The 20,120-nt window shown below is 39.4% G+C and overlaps 1 protein-coding gene across 7 annotated transcripts in view; it reads right to left on the reverse strand.

Annotated features, from left to right (window-relative positions):
* Positions 1-20,120, reverse strand: part of SMOC2 (SPARC related modular calcium binding 2) — a 149,709-nt gene that overhangs the window by 100,251 nt on the left and 29,338 nt on the right. For all 7 annotated transcript variants that reach the window (XM_056343952.1, XM_056343951.1, XM_056343950.1 and 4 more), the window contains exon 2: positions 2,497-2,668. In XM_056343952.1, the coding sequence (XP_056199927.1) occupies positions 2,497-2,668 (172 nt within the window). The remainder of the gene's footprint in view (positions 1-2,496; positions 2,669-20,120) is intronic.

Below are 20,120 nucleotides of genomic sequence, written 5' to 3' on the forward strand. Positions count from 1 at the left end.
ATAGTCAATCCAAACTTGGGTTTTTCAAGAAAAAAGACACAAAGAAAGCAGCCACCAGTCTGGTGGTAGTTCAAACTCCCTTATGGATGTAAAAGAAATCACCATTCTGAATATATATGTGAGAAAATATGGACTCAAAAGTATTTCAAAAGGTTGTCAACACAGATTGTCAAGGTGTTTAGATTTCTAGTGAATAGACTGAATCAAACAAAAAGCTGATCACCATGTTTTCAACTAATTAAAATGGTACCTGGAAGTATTTAATTTTCAGACAGGATTTTTGTGAGGTGAACAGGGATTTTTACCTGATAAGAAGACTGGAGGAGACAGACGCAGACTTAAGGCTGGCTTTTCTGATCAATGATGGATAAATATCAGACACAGGTTTAAAGTTCTGAACCCTGTACAGGTACTATGTCTTTTCTCCCTTCATAACTTCCACATGCAAACATGCATGTTTCTTTTTTTCCTGCATTAGCAACCTCAAAACTTGCTCCAAAACCAATGTTTTAAAGGGACAGGATAGGGGCATGGTGTCTTTTTTTTTTAGGGGGACAGATGAACACTTCCAAAAGGATTTGCTTTCATTCCAACATGAAATGAAAGCAAATTCTGAAACCTTGAAAGTTGCTCTGAAATGGAACCATCACTTTTTGATTAGCCCTACTAAAACAACCCTCTGCTCTTTGGTCAAAGTATCACCTGTGACAACAAATTTCACCACCCAAAAGCAACTGGCTCAAGAGAGGTCTTAATCTGAGGACTTCCTTAGCTCTTTCAGAAGAATGTTTGATGGGACTATCAAAAGTAGCTCTAGCAATGCTAACACTGAAACTTCAGATAGGCTTATGAATCTCCTTTTTCTTCTCCAAAACATATTTTTACAGCTTGAAATATTTCTGATTATTGCAGCCACAGCTGGGAATAAAGACATTGGTCACTTCAAAATCTGACTGCTTTAATTGAATAAGCAATACCGTGAAAATGTAAAATTTAAAAGAGCACTGATCTGTTGCTGATATTGACCAAGTATGTTATTGGCAATCATGTGTCTATTGACAATCAAATGAAAAAATACTTAAACATTAGAATGATGTTTGCATTAATTTAATTGTAAGATTTAAAACATCTGATTGATGAGGGCATGGTGTGTACTTGCTATTAGCAATACTTAAGCTGCCTAAGGTGTCTAATTCCAAGTCTACAATTGTACTGACACACTATTCATTAATAAATAAACGGCAGATGAGCACTTCTCCAAATTATAGCTCTTGACTGCACAGAATTTGCCAGCATTGCTGAAGACATCTTCAGTAGAGCAATTCAATACATCTTTATGGAAAAAAAAATCTTGCAGATGACATTGTCAATATGGTAAGAGGAAAAAACAATTGAAACCACTCAAAACTGATTTGCATAAAATTCTATAATGCTCTAATGTATAAAATGAACAAATACAAAGTGCACAATAATCCTCTCTGTCGTTCATGAGTGTAACAAAAGCTTTGGCTCAGGTAGCTTCATTATGTTATCCTTGTTCACAAAAGTAAATAGATCCATCAGCTAATACAATGGCTTATTATGAAAGAGCTGAAGAATGAGCATAGGATTTCATCTAGGCAGAAGATGAGACAGAATGTTTCTTTGAAGCAGTCTTGATGCTTCAGAGGTTTGCTGGAGCTAATGGAGAGAGATGATGTGGAAAATTGCCTCCTAGAGGTTCAATCGGTGTGGTCCCTGGGGTTTTCTCACCACCAGCCCCCCTGCCCCTCTCTTTTGGACAGAGAGAAAGGGAAAGTAAATCTTTATGACCACTGCTATTCTTACATCTTAGAAAGAAGATCATTGTGTTGGGAATCACCCTACATTTCAGTAAGGAACTGCTTTCTCCACCACCAGGCTACTCTAAAAGTGAAAAGATTTAACTGTGAATACTTTGTAAGTATTGGAGCTGAAATGCTACAGTTGCACATTGCAGTTTCTCTCAGCAGAGATTAGATGTAAAAGAGTAGATGATGTAGGTAGAAATGGCCTGTGAGGGCTCTAAACATTACAAACCTTTTTCTTTTTTTTTCCCTTCCCTCCCCACTGCCCTTCCTCCAAATGACTGCAGGTAGGAAACACAAGACTGAATTTGACCATCTTTACCTCAAAATACCCTACTGCAGTAGCAAGAAACCTCGGGAGATAACAATCTTAAGTTACTCTGAGCCTGCCAATGATACGGTCCTTCAGAATAAGGCCCTAACCTTGCAATTGCCTTAATAGTGACTTATAGTGTAAATGGATCAGAGAGTCATACTTTTGCTCACGGGTAAAATTAATGTATCTTTATGTAGCATATTGTTATAGAATTAACAGGATGGATTTCAACCTACTTGCTTTTAGAAAACTCTTCATGTACAGCGCTCCTAGTTTTCAACACACAGAAATTTTCAAAAACTATTTAAAGTCTGTTATTTTTCATTATGATGAAGGAAAATTTGATTTGCTCACCTTTGCAGTTTCCCCGGTAGGCTATTTCCAGCTGAGGGTCTTTGCATTTCGCTCGTTGAAATTCACACCGGGACAGAAAAGTTCTTCCATCAGATGCACAGAGTGATTTCTGAGGGGAACCTGCACAGTCCAGGCTGCATTCTCTGTCTTTGTCTTGGTCCACTCTCAAAAACTAGAAATTAATAAATTATTGTTTCAGGAATGCTATTTCCATGCAAAAACTGTTTCGTCATCCCTTTCCCCAGGGAAGATGTACAAATATTACCCAAAACTGAAAAGAAAACTCTGCCTTTATAGCCTATTCAAATACTAGCTGATCCATCATATCTGGGGTTATTCAGCTGCTGCTTTGAAATGATAGTGATTGCAACATTTCTTTAACATACACAACATCCACTATCACAATTAGGAAATCTCTGAATCTCCTTCAACCATTATGAAAACAGTGGCTTGGAGCTGTTACAGCAAAAATGGTTATGGCAGAAATATTCTTCATAAGAAAAATGAGACAGCAATGGAAACTTGTCTATTTTATTAGCTATGCATTAACTACTCTAAAATAACAAGCTGAAAAGTCTGTTCTGAGATCCAAATAGGATTTTTAACATCAATGCTTATCTAAAATTACACCTGCAATATCTCCAATGGCCTCAGTGCAAGAGGTCTGAAAAGAAAATGAGCGAGGTAGGAAAATCTTACAAAGCACCTTACGAACCAAAACAGATCTTTTATTTTTGCAATGTTCTTAGTCAAAATCTAAAGATGCCTCAACAAAACAGAAATTTCAGATGTGTTTTATAGAAATGTTTGTATTTGTGTGTATGCTTGCCTATAAAAATACATGCCAAGATTGACAAGGGAAATGTTATAGGCTTGCAGTTCTTCCAGTGAGACCACTCTTGTAACATGAACTATGGAGTCCTGCACCTGGGCCACAACCCCACACAATGCTACAAGCTTGTGGAGGAGTGACTGGAAAGTCACCTGGAGGAAAAGGACCTGGGGGTGCTGCTTGACAGCCAGCTGAATATGAGCCAGCAGTGTGCCCAGGTGGCCAAGAAGGCCAATAGCATCCTGGCTTGTAGCAGAAACAGTGTGGCCAGAAGGACCAGGGAAGAGACCATCCCCCTGTGCTGGCACTGGTGAGGCTGCACCTTGAATTCTGTGTCCAGTTTTGGGCCCCTCACCACAAGAAAAACATTGAGGTGCTGGAGTGTGTCCAGAGATGGGCAATGAAGCTGGTGAAGGGTGGTGCTTAGGAGCATGGTCTAGTGTTGGACTTGGCAGTGTTAGTTTTACAGTTGGACTCGATGATCTTAGAGGTCTTTTCCAACCTAAATGATTCCATGATTCTATGAGTCAGCTGCCATTCCAAAATGTCCCACAATGGCAAACAAGGAAGACAAAACCTGAACTAGGCTGTGTGCTGTGTGCAAAACAGTCTTGAGCCAAAAAATTCAACTTGTTACCAACCAAAAAAATCTTCTGACTGCTGTTTTGAGCATGGGCTGAGCCTGGCATGGGTTGCCTATGACTGCAAACCCGCAGGGATGTCCCTGCTCCAGCATGTATTGCCCATGGGGCACAGTCCCTGGGGGCTGTTCTTGTACCAGTGTGGGTCACCTGTGGGCTACGGTGTCTTTTTCTGGACTGGCACAGGGAAGTTCATGTCCTTTTCTCACACTGGAGAGCCCTGCAAGGTCCTGGCTATTCAAACCCTGTCAGTTCTGCCATTGCACCACGTTCTCCCTTTCTCAGAAATTCCATCTCATCTCCTCCAGAAGAGAGTGAGCGGGTATAGGCTGACAGAAGTAATTTTGTTTGTTCCTATTGTGACTTTCATCAGATGCTCCCCTTTCTAGTTCTGCCACAAAGTCACACTGTACCTGGAGTAACTCTTCATCCCTCCACCCCCAAAATGGCAGGCAAGGCTCATGAGTTTGGCACCGCTCTTGGCACTGTGGAAAGCAGGAGCTGCTCACCCTGAAACGTGCTGCCAAAGAACTAATAATTTCTGAAGTTGCTGCATGCCAGCCAAAACCAAAGACAGCCAAAAGCAAAGATAGTACTTTATCCTCTGAGCTCCTGAAAAGCGGGGACTAGGGATGAGGTGAACTTGAAAAGTCCTCAGATTAATTTCTTCATCCTTTTTCTGTTTCTGAATAAGCACAAAATTAAGCCAGTAATACAGCTACCAGGAGATAATCATTCTCCTTAGCATTAGGAGGCACCTGATCAAAAGCCTTCATCCAGCTGAAGTTTCAGTGGTGCTACTTCATTATCACAAACCTCGGATACAGAAAATTTTGAACTTCAGACTGGAAACTTGGACTACTAGGAGGAAAATTTCAAGCAAAAAAAGAGAACAAAGAACAGTATTTCAGCAGGAAAGAGTAGTACAATGTAAAAAAATCAGAAAACATTTGCTGTATATAGTTTCCCTGCATTTTATTACACACACACAAAAAAAATTATAAAGACAATCATAAATCTCTTTAATCTTCATACTTAAACAGTGGCCTATTTGCATTTGCTGTCACTTAACATGAGGAAATACAGATGTCTATCTAGAGAGTGTGCCTGAAAGTGGAGAGACAATCTGAAAGGTATCTCTTTAAAATAGTCATATGGTTGCATTTTGATGAGAATTTTTATATTTTAGTGGCACAATAACATAAAAAGAAAAGCTTCCTTTTCCTGATGTTTTTGAGCAATTTTTCATTTTTAACAATTATCTCCAGAAGCAAATTACTCACAAATCATTCACAAATTACACACAAACCCCAAACCTTTCTTCTTGAAATTTAGCTATAGAGCTCCAAAAGTGGAAAAGAGATGCTCCTTTTCAACCCATTTTAGTGCTGTTTTGCAGATCCTTCTTGCTTACAGAAATCAATAATTAGCTGAGCTGAGTGGGTAGGGAGAAAAACTGAAGTCATCTCCCTTCACCTGCAAAATGAGCAGCAGTGAAGACAGGCTTTCGTGACACTGCCCGGGCGCCCTGATGAGCTGCAGGCTGGGGCCCCCCAGTGAGGTCCTCCAAGCCACCCTTCCTTGCCTGAGGCGCATCTGCAGGACACCAGGTTCAGGCCCAGCTAGGGTGGTAAAAAGGATTTTTCATGGAAAAATGGACCACATGGGGCCTCTGGGAGAAAAACCGGATCCAGTCCCCTGCTTTGCCTCAGACTTCCCCTGTGGATTTGGTGATGGCAAGTCAATTGATCTCCCTTTTCCTATTTTGTGAAGTAAGGATCTGAGTACAGCCTTTTTGTGGGTATAAGACTACCCCTCTGTAATGCCTAGGCACTTTGCCACCCTTAATTTATCCTCAGCAACATCCCTGTTGAGCAGAGAATCATTTTTCCAAAGCACAGGAAGGCTTCACGACCCACAGAGAATCATGTGGTGGATCAGGGAACTGCACCCAGGCACCACAAAAAGCAGAGCAACAGTCTAGCCTCTGTCCCATTTTTCTCCAGACTTTCCTCATCTTTTCTGTTTTGAGTTGTTGCAGGACTTACAATGGGTATGCCTGATCACAGCGGGCAAACCACAGTAATACAGTGGACAGAAAATCTCCTTAATCGTCCCAGGAACAAAATCCACTCCCTTAAGAGCGTGATAGTTCACAGATAAAGCTATATTTTAGAAAGCATTTATCCAAAGAGTTTTATTTAAGTATTTCATTATTTCAAAGCCTTAGAGGAGATTAGGGTAAATTATGGGTTCAAGGATATTCAAGCAACCTGGAAAAGCAGAGGATGGAGACATACCCAAGAGACAAAACCACTTGAATAGCTTGTTGGTTAGCCAAACCTCACTGGAGAATTTGGGTTGTACATTAAACAATTTCCACCAACCTAGAGTAACTGAGGGATTTAAGAGCAGGAAGGACAAAAAGGCAAGCAGCTGTGAGAAAAGATAGCATACAAGAGAGACTAGCAAATGTACTTACTTAAAAAAAAAAGATAGAAAGTATATGGTTGGCATTTGGAAAGTACTCCCTTGTCATCTTTGCTACAGCAGCATAAGATGATACAAGCCTAAAAAAGTATTATTTGCTCACATGTAGCCAAAGGAATCAATATGTCAAAACTACTAGAAATGCTGAAACAAGCAAGGGCTATGGGATGTCTTATGGGATTTGCCATTTGTTTCAACAGGAACAAGCGGAGTCAGTGTCACAAAAACTGGGATCATACTGATGCACATTTCAGAGCTGTACTCTCCTGTGAAAATATTCCTTTTGATTAAAATAGAACAGTTGAGAGAGAGAGAAAGATGGTTCTAGATGGACAAGAAGGTGACTCACCCTGAATACTGGCACATCTATTCCTGTCATTAAGTTCATTTAACAAACAAATCTGTTATTGTACAAACGTGATTCACTGAAAGACGAGCTTAAAGCAGCATTTCTGTTGAATGCTGGTAGCAACCGAAATTAAGTTGACCAACCTGAGGTGGAACTATTTTGAACAACCAGCAAAAATGAGACAATTATGGTTAATGCCTATTAAAAAGCAAACCACTTTTAACAGAGAGGTGTTCCTGCCCCTAATCACACAGAAACCAGCCTAGTCAAGTTTAAGAAAATTGTTTTCAACTACAAATTTGAGCTTATGCTACAGATTAACAGGCATGGCTCCTCAACTGGAGTTACTTTAACTTGTCTTCTGCTTTATATTTTAATATCATTTAAAAAATTTTACAGCCTCCAATCTATTTCAGCCTTTCCAAAGCATTACACTTTACAACACCCAATTTCCAAGGGGCCTACTATTCTATACTAGGCACTGCTTTAAATTCTCAGGTAGTATTTCTGGGAAGAAAGAACAGTAATGGGACTATATTAGAAAAATTATTGATTATTAAGTTTACCCCAGTTAATAAAACCAAAATCACTATAAACTGCATGTACTCATTGACAGATATAAGCATTGATAAAATATTATTTACTGTCATGTATTTCAAGTGTCACGGAATTACAGTGTTTTCCTTCACTGTCTCATGCACCAAAGGGTCTTAATACCAGTTGAAATGTGATCCCCTCCCCGTATCGCTAGTGGCCCCAGTGGTCTGTCATGCTTCTGTTACTGGAGTTTGGTAACACTGGAATTGTCAGAGTATGAAGTAGTATACTTGAAACCTTGCTTATACTGGGGAAAAATATTTCTGCTCTGTTTTCTGCTCTGCTTTATCTTTAATCTCTGTTTTTGTCACTGGTCCCACATCTGGGCTGTGGATTATCAGGATGCTTATTTCCTCAACCACAAGCAACATGTTACAGTCCATGAGAAAGTTTTTTCCAGTACCTCAAGAGTAGGCATTTGATGGTTTCTTTACTGTGCTATTAAACCATTTATCAAGATAAGATGTCCATAAACTTGTTCACTGTTATGGCATAACACATATATTCTCTTTATCCTATACTACCCATGCTTATGCAGGGATTCAGTGTCATTGTCTCTGGTCTACATCCTGCTGCCACATCACTGCTACAGCAGAAAAGACCTTTGATGAAACAGAGTCACATGCACATTTCTGCATTTCCAAATCTGTGATCCCACCATCTACAGTGCAGAGCAATTCCCCTTCCACCTAGCGGATCACAGAGAATATTGGGATAAAATTGATGCACGGTTAGACAGTCAACAGTGGATACATCTACAAACCAAACTGCCAGTGCAAGAAAGCAGAAGAGTCCAGAGCAGTGTTACAGTCCGGACATGGGGAGCACAGACATCTCTCTCCATTGGAGGAGAAGCTGACGACAGATGCATTTAGGCTGAGGCGTAAAGATTAGTTATTGAATCTGGCTCACAGCTTTTTAAACAGTAACGGGAAATGCTTTGCTCTACATTTCACAATATAGCGCACAGCTGTGGATTGTCTTTGGTCAGAGGCCACTATTTGATTAATCTGAGCAAGGCAGGGGAGTGTTCCCCAAATTCTTTTTTTTTCTGGCCAGCTTATAAGAAAGATTTCTTGCCGTCCTGTAGAGACATCCTTAACACAAACAGGCTGCACACAAAACATAACTCATAACTATGCTAAACCTATTTTTATGTTGCTCTAACATAAGTTTTCCTACTACAGTTAAAGTCCCAGAAACTGCTTCTTTTCTGTCTGTGGAAATAAACTCCATCCTCTTCTGTAAGATCAGGTTAGAGTCTGTGCACTAGGAAAAAGAAAGCCTTTCAAGTTCGTGGATTTGGATGGTTCATCAGAGGTTTTCAACTTTTCTTCAATTTATAGACCCCTTCGATTTCCATTGGACCTACACACCCACCACTGAGACTAGGTATTTAAACCTACTGAAAACAGGGTTTTATTCTGTTGCATTTTATGGACACCTTAAAACTTACATACAGACCTTCTCTCCAACCAAGTGTAAACTACTTCTTCAGAATCTAAAATGAAGTTCAAGCCTGCTTGCAAAACAGGAGAATAACAACTCATCCTGGCAGACTGAGGGCCAAAAAGGCCTGAAAAACAAGGAGAAGAGAAAAGATGGATGCTAGACATCACTGTTTTGCTTGGAAAAGCCTAGTGCAGACTATAGCTTTGAAGGCAATTTCTTTATCCTGTATCTGGTTACTGTAAGATGTTGAATAGAACGGCCTGACTTCCCTGCTGCTGGCATGGGAGGTCTGTGAACAAACTATGGAGCAGCACGCTCTAAAGTGGTTCTGTGCTTAGGGCTTTGTGCTGTTGAAAAATGTGCTGATTTACAGTGATTTATGTAGCCATGCTGTTTCTGTCTGATAGCTGCCTGAAGGGCAGATGTGGAAATCTCCAAGCTAGGAATATTTTGTTCCCTCTGGGCTCATTTGCAATGGGAAAATGAGTTAGACAGTAGTAATGTGTGTGTGTGTGTGTGTGTGTGTGTATGTATGTGTATATATTTATACACACATACCATTGTCTATATATATCCACACGTGCAGGCTATAATATGTAAAGTCATATTGCCATGTATATTTCAGAAAAAGGTAATGATGCTTAAACATCAACATGTTACTGTCTGCATTAGAGAGCGCTCTAACCAGCTAGTTTGTTTCAGTTAATCTGCTTTATTAAACCGCCACTCATTTTTTTAATATTTATTTCATTACTTTTTTGACCAAGGAATGAAGAGAAAGGTACATTTACAGAACAAACCCTACTCTCATCTCAATGCCATGGAAAAGCATTCAACCCTAGTGCTGAAACATATGGAAAACCTAAGCTCCCTTATCCTTGTTATTGAGTTATTTAGGACAGTACCAGAAGACAACTTCAAGATGACAACTGCTGTACTTAACCTATCTAACCGATCAGTTCCCCTTGCACTGTCTCACTGAAGCAAAACAGTCCTTCCTGACTGTTCCAGGACAAGCCCAGAGCTGCCTACTTAAAACTGTGAGCTTCTCCTTTGCCCAAACATACAGGCCATCATCATCGAGGTTAAGCTCGCATGGAAGAATTTACACAGAAAGCCACCACACACAGGCCTACTCAGATACCATTCTGATGAGCTAGAATGAGCCCGTTCCTGCTATTATAGTGGGCAAGGTCATCTGCACTTACAACAAAGAACCTCATCAAAACATTTCTGTGCCTGTTCTCCATGGTAAAGGTTCATGGTGTAAATCAGAATCATATTCCACTACCTGACAAGTAAGCAGACTACTGACTTCAGTGAGGTTATCGCAGACATCTAGAAGCGATCATCTGTTCTTGAAAGTTCATTTATCCCTGTTCACATAAAAAAATTATTTTTCCAGCCACAATAGTGCAGCACTCTCCAGGGCAGCCCGCCACGATCATGATTTCATAACTAGTTGCTATATATATATAGCTATATATATATAAATATAACTAGTTGCTATAGACTAAAGAAACTAGAAAACAACATCTTTAGGATAAGATTTACCTTAGGAGAAGATAGATCATATCCTAGAAATGTCCCTTCCACTTTCTGAACTGGAGAGACTGATCAACTAGCTGTCCTGTAAATGGTTGAAGTCCTATGAGATTGACCCAGCCCGTAGTGTCAAAGAAAAATAAAGGGGAAGAAACATTAAAAGTCTAGGGTTCCAGATGACCAAAACAGAGATGGCTTTAGGTTTCAAAGAGAACATTACCAATAAAGTCTCTGTAGGTGTCTGTGCATCTGCAAGGCACAGAAAAGGGAGAATTGTCTCTAATGCCTGCTGAGACATCATTTTATTGAAAAGGACCCTTTTAAACCTCTGAACACACACACCACCTTTGCCTCATAATATATCATTAAACTCTTCATTGTAACTTATGACAGCAAACCTTTTCCAAGTAAACTTTAGCAAGGATGGTTGCAGGAACCAGCTAGAGCATGCAAGTTCACTGAGTGGGGAGGTGAGGGTTGGTTTGCTGGGGGTTTTGTCGGGTTCTGTTGTTATCGTGGTGGTGATGGTGTTGGTGTTTCATTTTTTTTAATAAACCTTGGGTCAGTACCCAAAGTCAGTGCCACATTACCTATCGACTAGGACAGTGTTTTGCTTTACTCCCTCAGTGCCTGGAGTGCAGTGGAGCTCTTGGAGACTCACTGCCAAAACTACAGTACCATCTTTTTATGACCAGCACAGAAAACTGATTATTAAACAGGGTTGTGCTTCGATTTATATGTTTTGCTTTGGCATGTTATTTTTTAAATGTTTGTTGCTTCAACAGGTGTTTTTTTTAAGTGAGCTCTGCTTTACTGTGTTGATGGAGGGATGGCAGGGCTGAATGTCAGCACATCCATCACTTCTTTTTACTGCTGCTTCACAAATAACTAAAAAAAGACAAAACTTCTCAGTTGTGCAACCATGTAAACTAGGAAGGACTGAGCTGAAATTGAAGCAAACCCAAGTGACACACATTCTTTCATGCTTTGAGGAAAGGATGGACATCAATTTATTACACATGCAAGCCCAAGTTTCATCATTACCATATCACAAATAAAGTTCCTCCCAACAGCTCACCAGCTGAAGGAGATTTCATGTGATTTGGTGGCTCAATGGTATTTTAGTATTTCTAATCTACTAATGGAAGTATTCTGGGGTTTTGGAGGCAGAGAACCACAGCTAATATAAAGAATTGTTGGGAGGCAGGGAGGAAAAGGACGCTGCAATGGGTTCAAAAGTACCAGTTGAGCAGTTTTTTTCTTCTCTTCAGTATAGTTCTGATCGAAAATGAACTGAATTGTTTTGGTCTCTGGAGGCACAGGGGAAGTTACAGCAAAAGAGCTTTCTGTACTGTTTAAGCATTCTGAGTATAGGATACCAGGAAACACTACAAGAATAAGGGATCTAAGTCTTTTCTTTTTTTTCTTCCATTTGGCTTTGTCTTGGAAAGAAACTTCAAGGTAGTGCAATCATACCTCTTGAAGGGCTATTCTCTTGAATAGCTTAATTCTAGGATCTGGTTCCATCCCTACTAAGGTAAATACACAGACTTCAATAGCAGCAGGCTTGGGCTCCTATTAAGTAGCATTCAGCCCTGGTGAACTACCCTTTCAGAAGGACTTTTCACTGATTCATTTGAATTTTCCTACAATATAGTCTTCGGAAGCACAGACTACTCACTCCAAATGAGTCATGCCAGAAGCTGCAAAGTCTAAGCATCAGAAACAATGTATGAACAACCAATTTGTTAGCATTGACCTCATATAGCTACAACTGAACAAATGGTCTTAATTTTCAGGACACGATAAGCACTGCCAGTGACACTAAAACACCCATTATCTGACTACATTCATTCACTTCCAAGACTAAGAGTCCTCCATATTTCCCAAAACTACTCATTTTTGCAAACTGAGCCTAGTGTAATCACTATAGACGAAAACAGCTCACACATTTAATACTGTATTCAGAAGTAATAAAAGTGCATCACAGCAAGGACAGATAGACTGCACTTCCCCCTCCCAAAAAAACAGTTTACCTGGCTTTTCAGGGGTCAAAACATCTCCCTGTCATCTTTATTATACTTATTTTGAACTCCAGTTTAACATAAACAGCTGGTTTCTTTCATTTTGCACCATCAAAAAAAATCACTGGTATCTAAATGTAGGGTATCAGCTTGCTGTAAATGGTGCCTGAAAATTGAACTGTAGATTGCGATGGAAAGCATGACAGTCTCAAATACAGTGCTGAAAGCAGAACTGTTAAAAATGTGGTAAAGAAGAAAGAGAACTCTTATCAGGAAGGTGCTGTCCTTTGCACATACGTACAGCAGAGATCTCAGCCTTTTTATTTCTTCAGTAAATATGTAGGTTTTCTTTCTCTGTGTCCAGTGGCATTACTTCTCTTGGTTTCAGAGTATTACCAGCAAAGCGTAGAGGTTCAACAGAGTCAAAAAACACTTACAGATAAACAGACCTTGTGTCACCAGAGACAAATTTATACTGAAACTCAAACTGAAAGGGTTTCTAATCTGAAGGTATTCCGTTCTACATGTACTGCAACCCACTACTTTCTAGATGTGTCATGTGTCCAGTGTTCTGCATTTTTCCCAAGTCACTGGTAACTTTATGCCCTTCATTCTTGTGGTATTGTTATTCATAATCTTTTCTTTGGCTGGTTGCTGTCATTTATAGTGTTTCTTCTCAGTTGCCAGAAGTCACACAGGGAGAAAGTAAACAGAGAAACAGTGGGATGCATTGTCTATGTATTGAATTATCCTCTAGTTTACTTAAGCTTTTCATGAGTACTGACCCAGCTTTCAGAATACAAGTGGACTAGCCCAGTCATCCTGTTACCCAGTTTCCTCGCACACAGCTAATGTGCCTGGTTGGTGTCTTTAATAACCACAGCTACGATTTGAGAAAATAGACACATTTAACTTTTTAATCTTGTTCAAAGGCTGCTCACATGAAAAGTATTTTGGCTTCTAAAATGTTGAAAAGCTATTTTAAAGTGCAAATAAAATCTAAGCCAGATCAACATCTCTGTATTTGAGGGATTTATTTGGGGATTGAAGAATATCAACACACACCCTTAAAGTGTCTGAGGTAGCTTAAAACAATAAAACTAAGAGCAATGACCTATTACTTAACATAAGAAGCATTGGGCTGAATGTCTGTCAGAAAGGCCAGAAACCTCCTCATCCACATAGGACAGGCAAAACCCTGAAAATTAGCTTCTAGGTGGGCTCAAACAGTCATCTCCAGGGTGACGTATTGCCACCCTCATCATTCCCTGGAATCACGAAAGGGAGGCCTCCTTCATAGCTCACCTCTGCTCTCTTCCCACCACATGCCCAAGCCCCACTAGCTCTCCACCAGTCCAGCAGCAATTACACTGGGGGATGTCAAAAAGACAACTTCATAAGAAGCTCTTACCTCAGTGAAGAGGACAAAACTTACTAAAGGAATACGGGGACCCCCTCAAAAACTAAAGTGAAACAGTACTGGATGTTGTGTTACAGGCCTGTAGGGAACAATCTCCCTTTGTGGGGGGACAGAAAGGCTCAGCTAAACAGGGCTTTTCTATATCTGAGTTTCTATGCAACTCTATTTAATGCCTATCATGATCAGCAGGCAACTGGCCACTCTCCATATGGCTGGTTGCCTTCTCTTCCTGGGGAACTAAAGAACACGGAGGGCATCTCAAATGACGAAGACACAGTATGAGACAATATCACAACAGAGCATTTCTTTTTATAATTTAAATCAAGTAAGCAACTGATTCACGCAGGGCAGAAACTCGATAAGACATCAAAGGTCTAATCCCCAACCCATAAAGCTAACTTGCTGACAATAACTGCAGAGCTCTAACTCTCTTACATTTATCACTGCCATCAGCTTCTTCAGAACAAAGTATTTTGGAAGGCAGGCAGGCAGGCAGCTGAGTCTGGGAGGCAGATTTTGCTCTTGTTAAACTGTTGATCTTAAAACAACATGTTGCTAGGTTTAAATACTGTCATCTTTAAAAGGAGAAATCATGCTAAAAGCAAACAGTTAAATAGATAGTACACATTTGGAATACAGAAGGGTTTAACAAGGCAGTCTAATGAGAAAAAAACCACTTTCCATAGGGACACAAGAACCTGGCTGTGGTTTTCTCAAACCACTGGCAGTTCTACTTCCTCCCAACTTTGGGGTTTTATGGAACTCTTGTATGTTTGTTTGTATTTTGGGCAAAAACATTTTTCCTTTAATTTAAACCATTGTTTTCCAAGGAAAAAAAGACATTAGGAAGCCATTTATTTCTAATTATTATGAAGACTTTTGCAAAAGAAAACCCTTGAATATGAAAAACAAAAATTTGTGTGTATCTAGAAGTGGGTGGGAGGGGTCAAGAAACCATGATCCAAACCAGGCAATTTACCAGAATAAAAATATTTTTTTTTCCAAGTTCTGTGTCACATTCTAAGTGGCCTTTGCTTTCTTTGTAGAAGACATTTTCTCTGCTGTTCTTTGCCTTGTACATGCCAGTTGATGAGTAGCTCTTGAATCTGCCCTAAAAGATTACCCAGCAATACCAGAGAATGTCAAAGAATCGTCATACCAGCAGTGCAACCCTTTAGTCCGTTTCCACTGTAGACTCGTATGTTTGAGATTTCTCAATAACAAAAGGAATTGTTACAGATGAGAAACCTGATGGAGGAGAAACTGCAGTTTCCATTTTAGTTCAGTAAGCAAAGACCCCATAGTAGGTGCTGTACTAAAAAAAAAAAAAAAAAACCACGCAAAGAAGCTCTAATGACAGTCACATGTACTGTACTATGGATAAAGAATCAACAATAGAAGAGACTACTGCACTCCAGAAGTGGAAAAATCCAATGCTGTTTCTAAACACAGCGGAGCTGAAGACACACAGATTATATCAGTTGATTGGGATCCATTGATAAAAAATCACTTATATCACAGATACTTTAAGACTTTTTTTTTTAATGGGATGCAATCAAAAGCAATTCTTACACACATAAAGGAGCCTAGATATTCTGTATTAGTGATAAGAAAACTCTTCCAAGGACTCTGAAAATACAACAGATAAAAAAACTAGAGGTCTAAAGAACAGGTATTTAATTTTAATCAGACTTTCTTGCAACTCACAAAGTGGAAGAATTGAGGCCCAGCAAGTTCCAGTACTTACCAACAGCTTATCTAAACATCATGTTTCTACAACCCAAGAGTGAAGATTTCTGGAGTCCAAAGTGTCTGATGCAATATTTTATATTTGTGGCTTTTAGTCATACTAGAAAAATCAAAGAATCTTATCCTCTCGCATTATTTTTGTTGGAAGCATATAATTATAACTCCATGTTACAGATATTGTTTATATGCAGTGGAACTGACCAACAAAATATGGACAGGGTGGCACCTATGAAATATTTTCCTATTTCATTGTGGAAAATAACTCCCTGATACAGTTTTTCACAGATGATAGCAGTTGGAAGAATATTTAACAGAGCCCATCCCCTTCTAACAAACATACTTATCCCACCAATTCCACATCCTCTTCCTCCCCTGTGTACAAGCTGTTGTCTTTCTTGGACTCTGCGACCTGGCTCTTGCAAATCATATTTTGTCATTTAGTGCTTTTTGGCTCAGGCTGAGCAACTGTAGCCACAGCTTTGTTTCTCCGTTTTGTGTAGTGGCCTAGAAAGTCAGCAGTGAGATGGCTAATTTCAAGCAAATTTCATTGGTGTGGGAGGAAGAAAAGAAATAATGAAGCCATTTTTAAAAAAGCATCTTCTTTGCTCCCTGCCCTCTGCCTCGAGGAGAGGAGGAAGAGTAGATGCCACAGCAGATGATAAGATGATTGTCACCTCCCCTGGCATTGTTGCCTGAGGGAAAAGGAGCATTAAGTGAAAGACCCAAGGGCAAGTGCTCATTCACCTCCCTTCCCCGTAGGAAGAGCCAAGCACTTAAGCAGAATTACAACCTGCCCACCACAGGCTACTGATGCTTTCTGTGGACAGTGCTTGACCACATTATAAAGCAATCTGCATAAATATGACAAATATCAGTGCAAACATATTCAGCCATGAATATGGCTTGGACTAGATGAACAAGGAGATTTTTTCAGCCTCCTTGGCAAATGCAACTCACAGTTTAACTGTTCAGAAAACAGAAGAGCAAAGCTTTTATGTGAATTGAATGTGTCCATAATTACTACTGGAGAGGCCTTCTAGTTAAGATGCAGGCTTGGAAACCTAAAAAAATCTGTCCTCCATCAGATCTAGCACAGGTTGCCTTTGATACATGGACTAAGTTATTCCTCTGTCAATGGACAATCTGCCACTTGATCTTTTGGATGTCATCCACTAGGCTGATACCCCTAGCCACCTCCCACAGTACCTGAGGGCCAGGCCCTCCTGGTTTATTAAGGTTCCCTGAGCTCCATCGCTACTGCAGTCTACACCACAGCTCCAGCCACAACTTATTTAGAGCAGCATCACTAGCTGACTCTGACACATTTGCCATAGGTTTGTGTCACTGGCTTGGACTCAGGCTCCCAGGTAGGGAAGTATGTTCAGTGGTGAAGCTGTCTGAAAGAGGTACTGAAGTGCCACAGATTGCTGACACAGATGACTCAAATTGCTTTGTGGCATTTTCCCGTTATTGAGACAATCCACAGGAAATGGCCACACCTTTAAATAATCCTTTTGGATACCCAAGTTTTAGAAAATTAAAAATCTAAGTTCCTCCGCAGCTGCAGTTGATACCTAAATATATGTCCTTCTCACAACTTGCTTCTAAAGAAGAGAAATTCCACTAGCATCAGTTTACAGCCAGTGAACTTAGTCACAGAGATGTGGTGGCTTGTCCAAAGTCACAAAGGAAGTCTGTGGCGATGCTGGGAATTAAACCCAAGACTCCAGAAACTCATTCTTGTTTTTTAACCACATGCATCATCCTTCTAAATGTTCTTTCCTACAAAAAGATTTAGTCATGGCTGAAACAGGCCCGGCTCATTAACAAAGTAAGGACACAGCAAGAGAAACTGTATGAATCCCTCAAAACTGGCATGTGGATTTTCTTGTTAAAAACATTTGAGGATGTTTTGTAAACTAAATTATGACCTTCTTTGTTTCCATTAAAAAAAATCTTTGCTGAAGGTCATTTTTAATGGGATAGAGGATGATGTTCCAAGGGAAAAGCATGGACTGAGCTGTTTTGGCTCTGCATGCCATTAATTCTCTCAAGTTTTGAAAAACAGTGCGGTACTGAGCGGTTTTTTAGCTCTTTTAGGGCAAGTCCTGAATTCAAGGTCTCACAGAGATCTCCACTTTTGAGCCTCAAAGAACAAAGAGCAATAATACATTTAGTTTTTAAGAGGCATTTACCTGCAATGTTTCTTCCTTAAAAAAAAAAATAAAAGAGGTCTACCTAAAAATCAAGGCAACATTTGAAGTCAGGACTCCATCCTTTCTGCCTACAATGAACTGACTAAATTGCCAGCAAGCCAGTTTAGCTCTTGGTGCTTCTTTAGCCCTCACCCCAAAAAAATCAGACTATTATTACTTGTCTTTGTGAAGCATTTCATAAACTATGAATGAAAAATGCAATATAAGAGCAAAACATTAAATAAGTGCCAAAGCCACAAGATCAGGCTCTGTATGAAGCCACAGACTACTTTCACTTTAGTTCTCTTGGGCTTATTTATTGCTGGGAATGGATTACTTGGCTTTTCTATGACGGTTTAGCACAGTGTTTTATTTAGTTATGGGGGTTTTAGCTTTAGGAACACCTCAGTTTTCAAATACTTTTTTGATGTAGCTGCAAGATTTAGAAAAAAAAGACAGCATTGTAAGCATTTCCATCAAAACACAAACTATATATGATACATTAATGTTTCCATAGCAAAGTGATATTGTTAAAGCAGAAGTATATTTTTCAAGGTTTTCCTAAACATTGCTCCTTAGCACTACTTTGTCTAAAAGCTATACCATAGTGCATGTCAACAACAATATCTCAACCAAATTACAAGTTTACCAGAGAAAACCAGAAAATACTCCAACCAAAAAGGATATGCTCCTTAGGATGGCTTCCATATCCAAATACTTCAATATTTTCTTCTCCCAGTTGGAAAAGCAAAGAGAATTAGCATGACAAGGAGTTGGTATCATGATTTATCTGCAGCATACCATGCTTTTAACATCACAACATCTATCAGATAATCAAAATAAATGACAGTGGAAAGTCTTGAACACAGAGCATGCAAGATGTATGTCAGCTGCTCTAAGAGGAATTAAGCTGAAAATTGGCTAAACTCTTTACCCTCCTTACACCAAAAGTCTTATTAAGGAAACTGGACTCTGCTTGAAGTTGAGAATGTTTTGTTTCTGTGAAATATTGTCAAACCACAAGAGGATCCAAGCTAACTAAACATGGAGCAAGAGATGTTTTTGTATACCAGCCCAAAATATTGTTACTGATTCATTGGTAACTTATGACTGGTTTGGATATAATCTTAACCAACCATCATTGGTTTTGGGAGGTCAAATGACATGAGTCAGCTGAAATTAATATGATAAAGAACAGCCCACTCTTACTGGCTTAAATAAGTTTAGTCAAAGCTTTGCTTCTTGCAACAGTGTTCCAGTCCTAACCTTTGAGAAAAGGCAAACACCAAGAGGCACAGCAAGCTCCATTTATCATACAATTCCTTTCTCCCTAGCTGAAAATATAACAGCCTTTTACAGATGGAAATGAAACATAGTATGTTTTCATGTGCACAGAACACCCAAAGGAACAATAGACAAATGCAGTATTTTTTCATATGGTAGCTGTCTTGCATACACAGCTTCACAAATTGTTGCTGCCCATTACTAAACATTCTTCTTTTTTCTTCCCATTTCTAAGCCTAAAAAATCTTTCAGTCAAGAGATACTCCAAGCTCCTTGAGCAAGGCTGACATAACCTTGCACAAGAATCTAGTTAAGATCTTGTTCTTTGGCTATAGTAAAGTCACACCCAGTAAATATTAAAACTTAAAGTCTTGAAGTGACAGAGAATTATTTAAAGTAGAGGAAAATGCCATGATTAAATTTAAACCGTGAATTTTAAGATATCTCTAACAATCTCTGCAGAAGTAGTACAGACAAATGTGAGGTTTTAAGCTAAATCTTGAACTCCAGATAAAGGAGTGAGTGACCTGGTGCCACCAATAGAAAGGAGATGGATTCCAGAAGTTATCTGCTGTTAAGCATATATAAAATTCCAGTAAAAAGAGTGATTAAGTCTGGGGGAAACACAATTCTCAGCAATGAACAGTCTTCTAATTTAAACCCTTAAGCCCTAACTTGGATTGCCTTAGTTGTCAGTGTAAGAGAATATACACTGTTATCTAACCACTATAAAAGTGTCTAGCTTTAAAGTTTTAGGGTTGTATGAGTTTCCCCAACGACCCTGTAGGTTGCCTTTTACCTCTGATTTTTACTCAGTTCTGTTCTCCTTTTGTTTATGTATAATATGTAAACTAAACACTTTGAAAATAAAATTGTGTTCTGGCACAGCATAAACGTGTTATCAGTTTCATCTCTCTGATGAATCATGTATATCATAAAAAGCTATAGCCAAAAGAGACTTGCTTTTTTTGTGATACCTGTTTAAGCTGCTATTACGAAATTGAAACAACTCTGCTTTCTGAAACTGCTGCAAAATTTGCCTATGA

The sequence above is a fragment of the Falco biarmicus genome, chromosome 6, assembly GCF_023638135.1.
Source record: "Falco biarmicus isolate bFalBia1 chromosome 6, bFalBia1.pri, whole genome shotgun sequence".
Classification (NCBI taxonomy): Eukaryota; Metazoa; Chordata; class Aves; order Falconiformes; family Falconidae; genus Falco; species Falco biarmicus.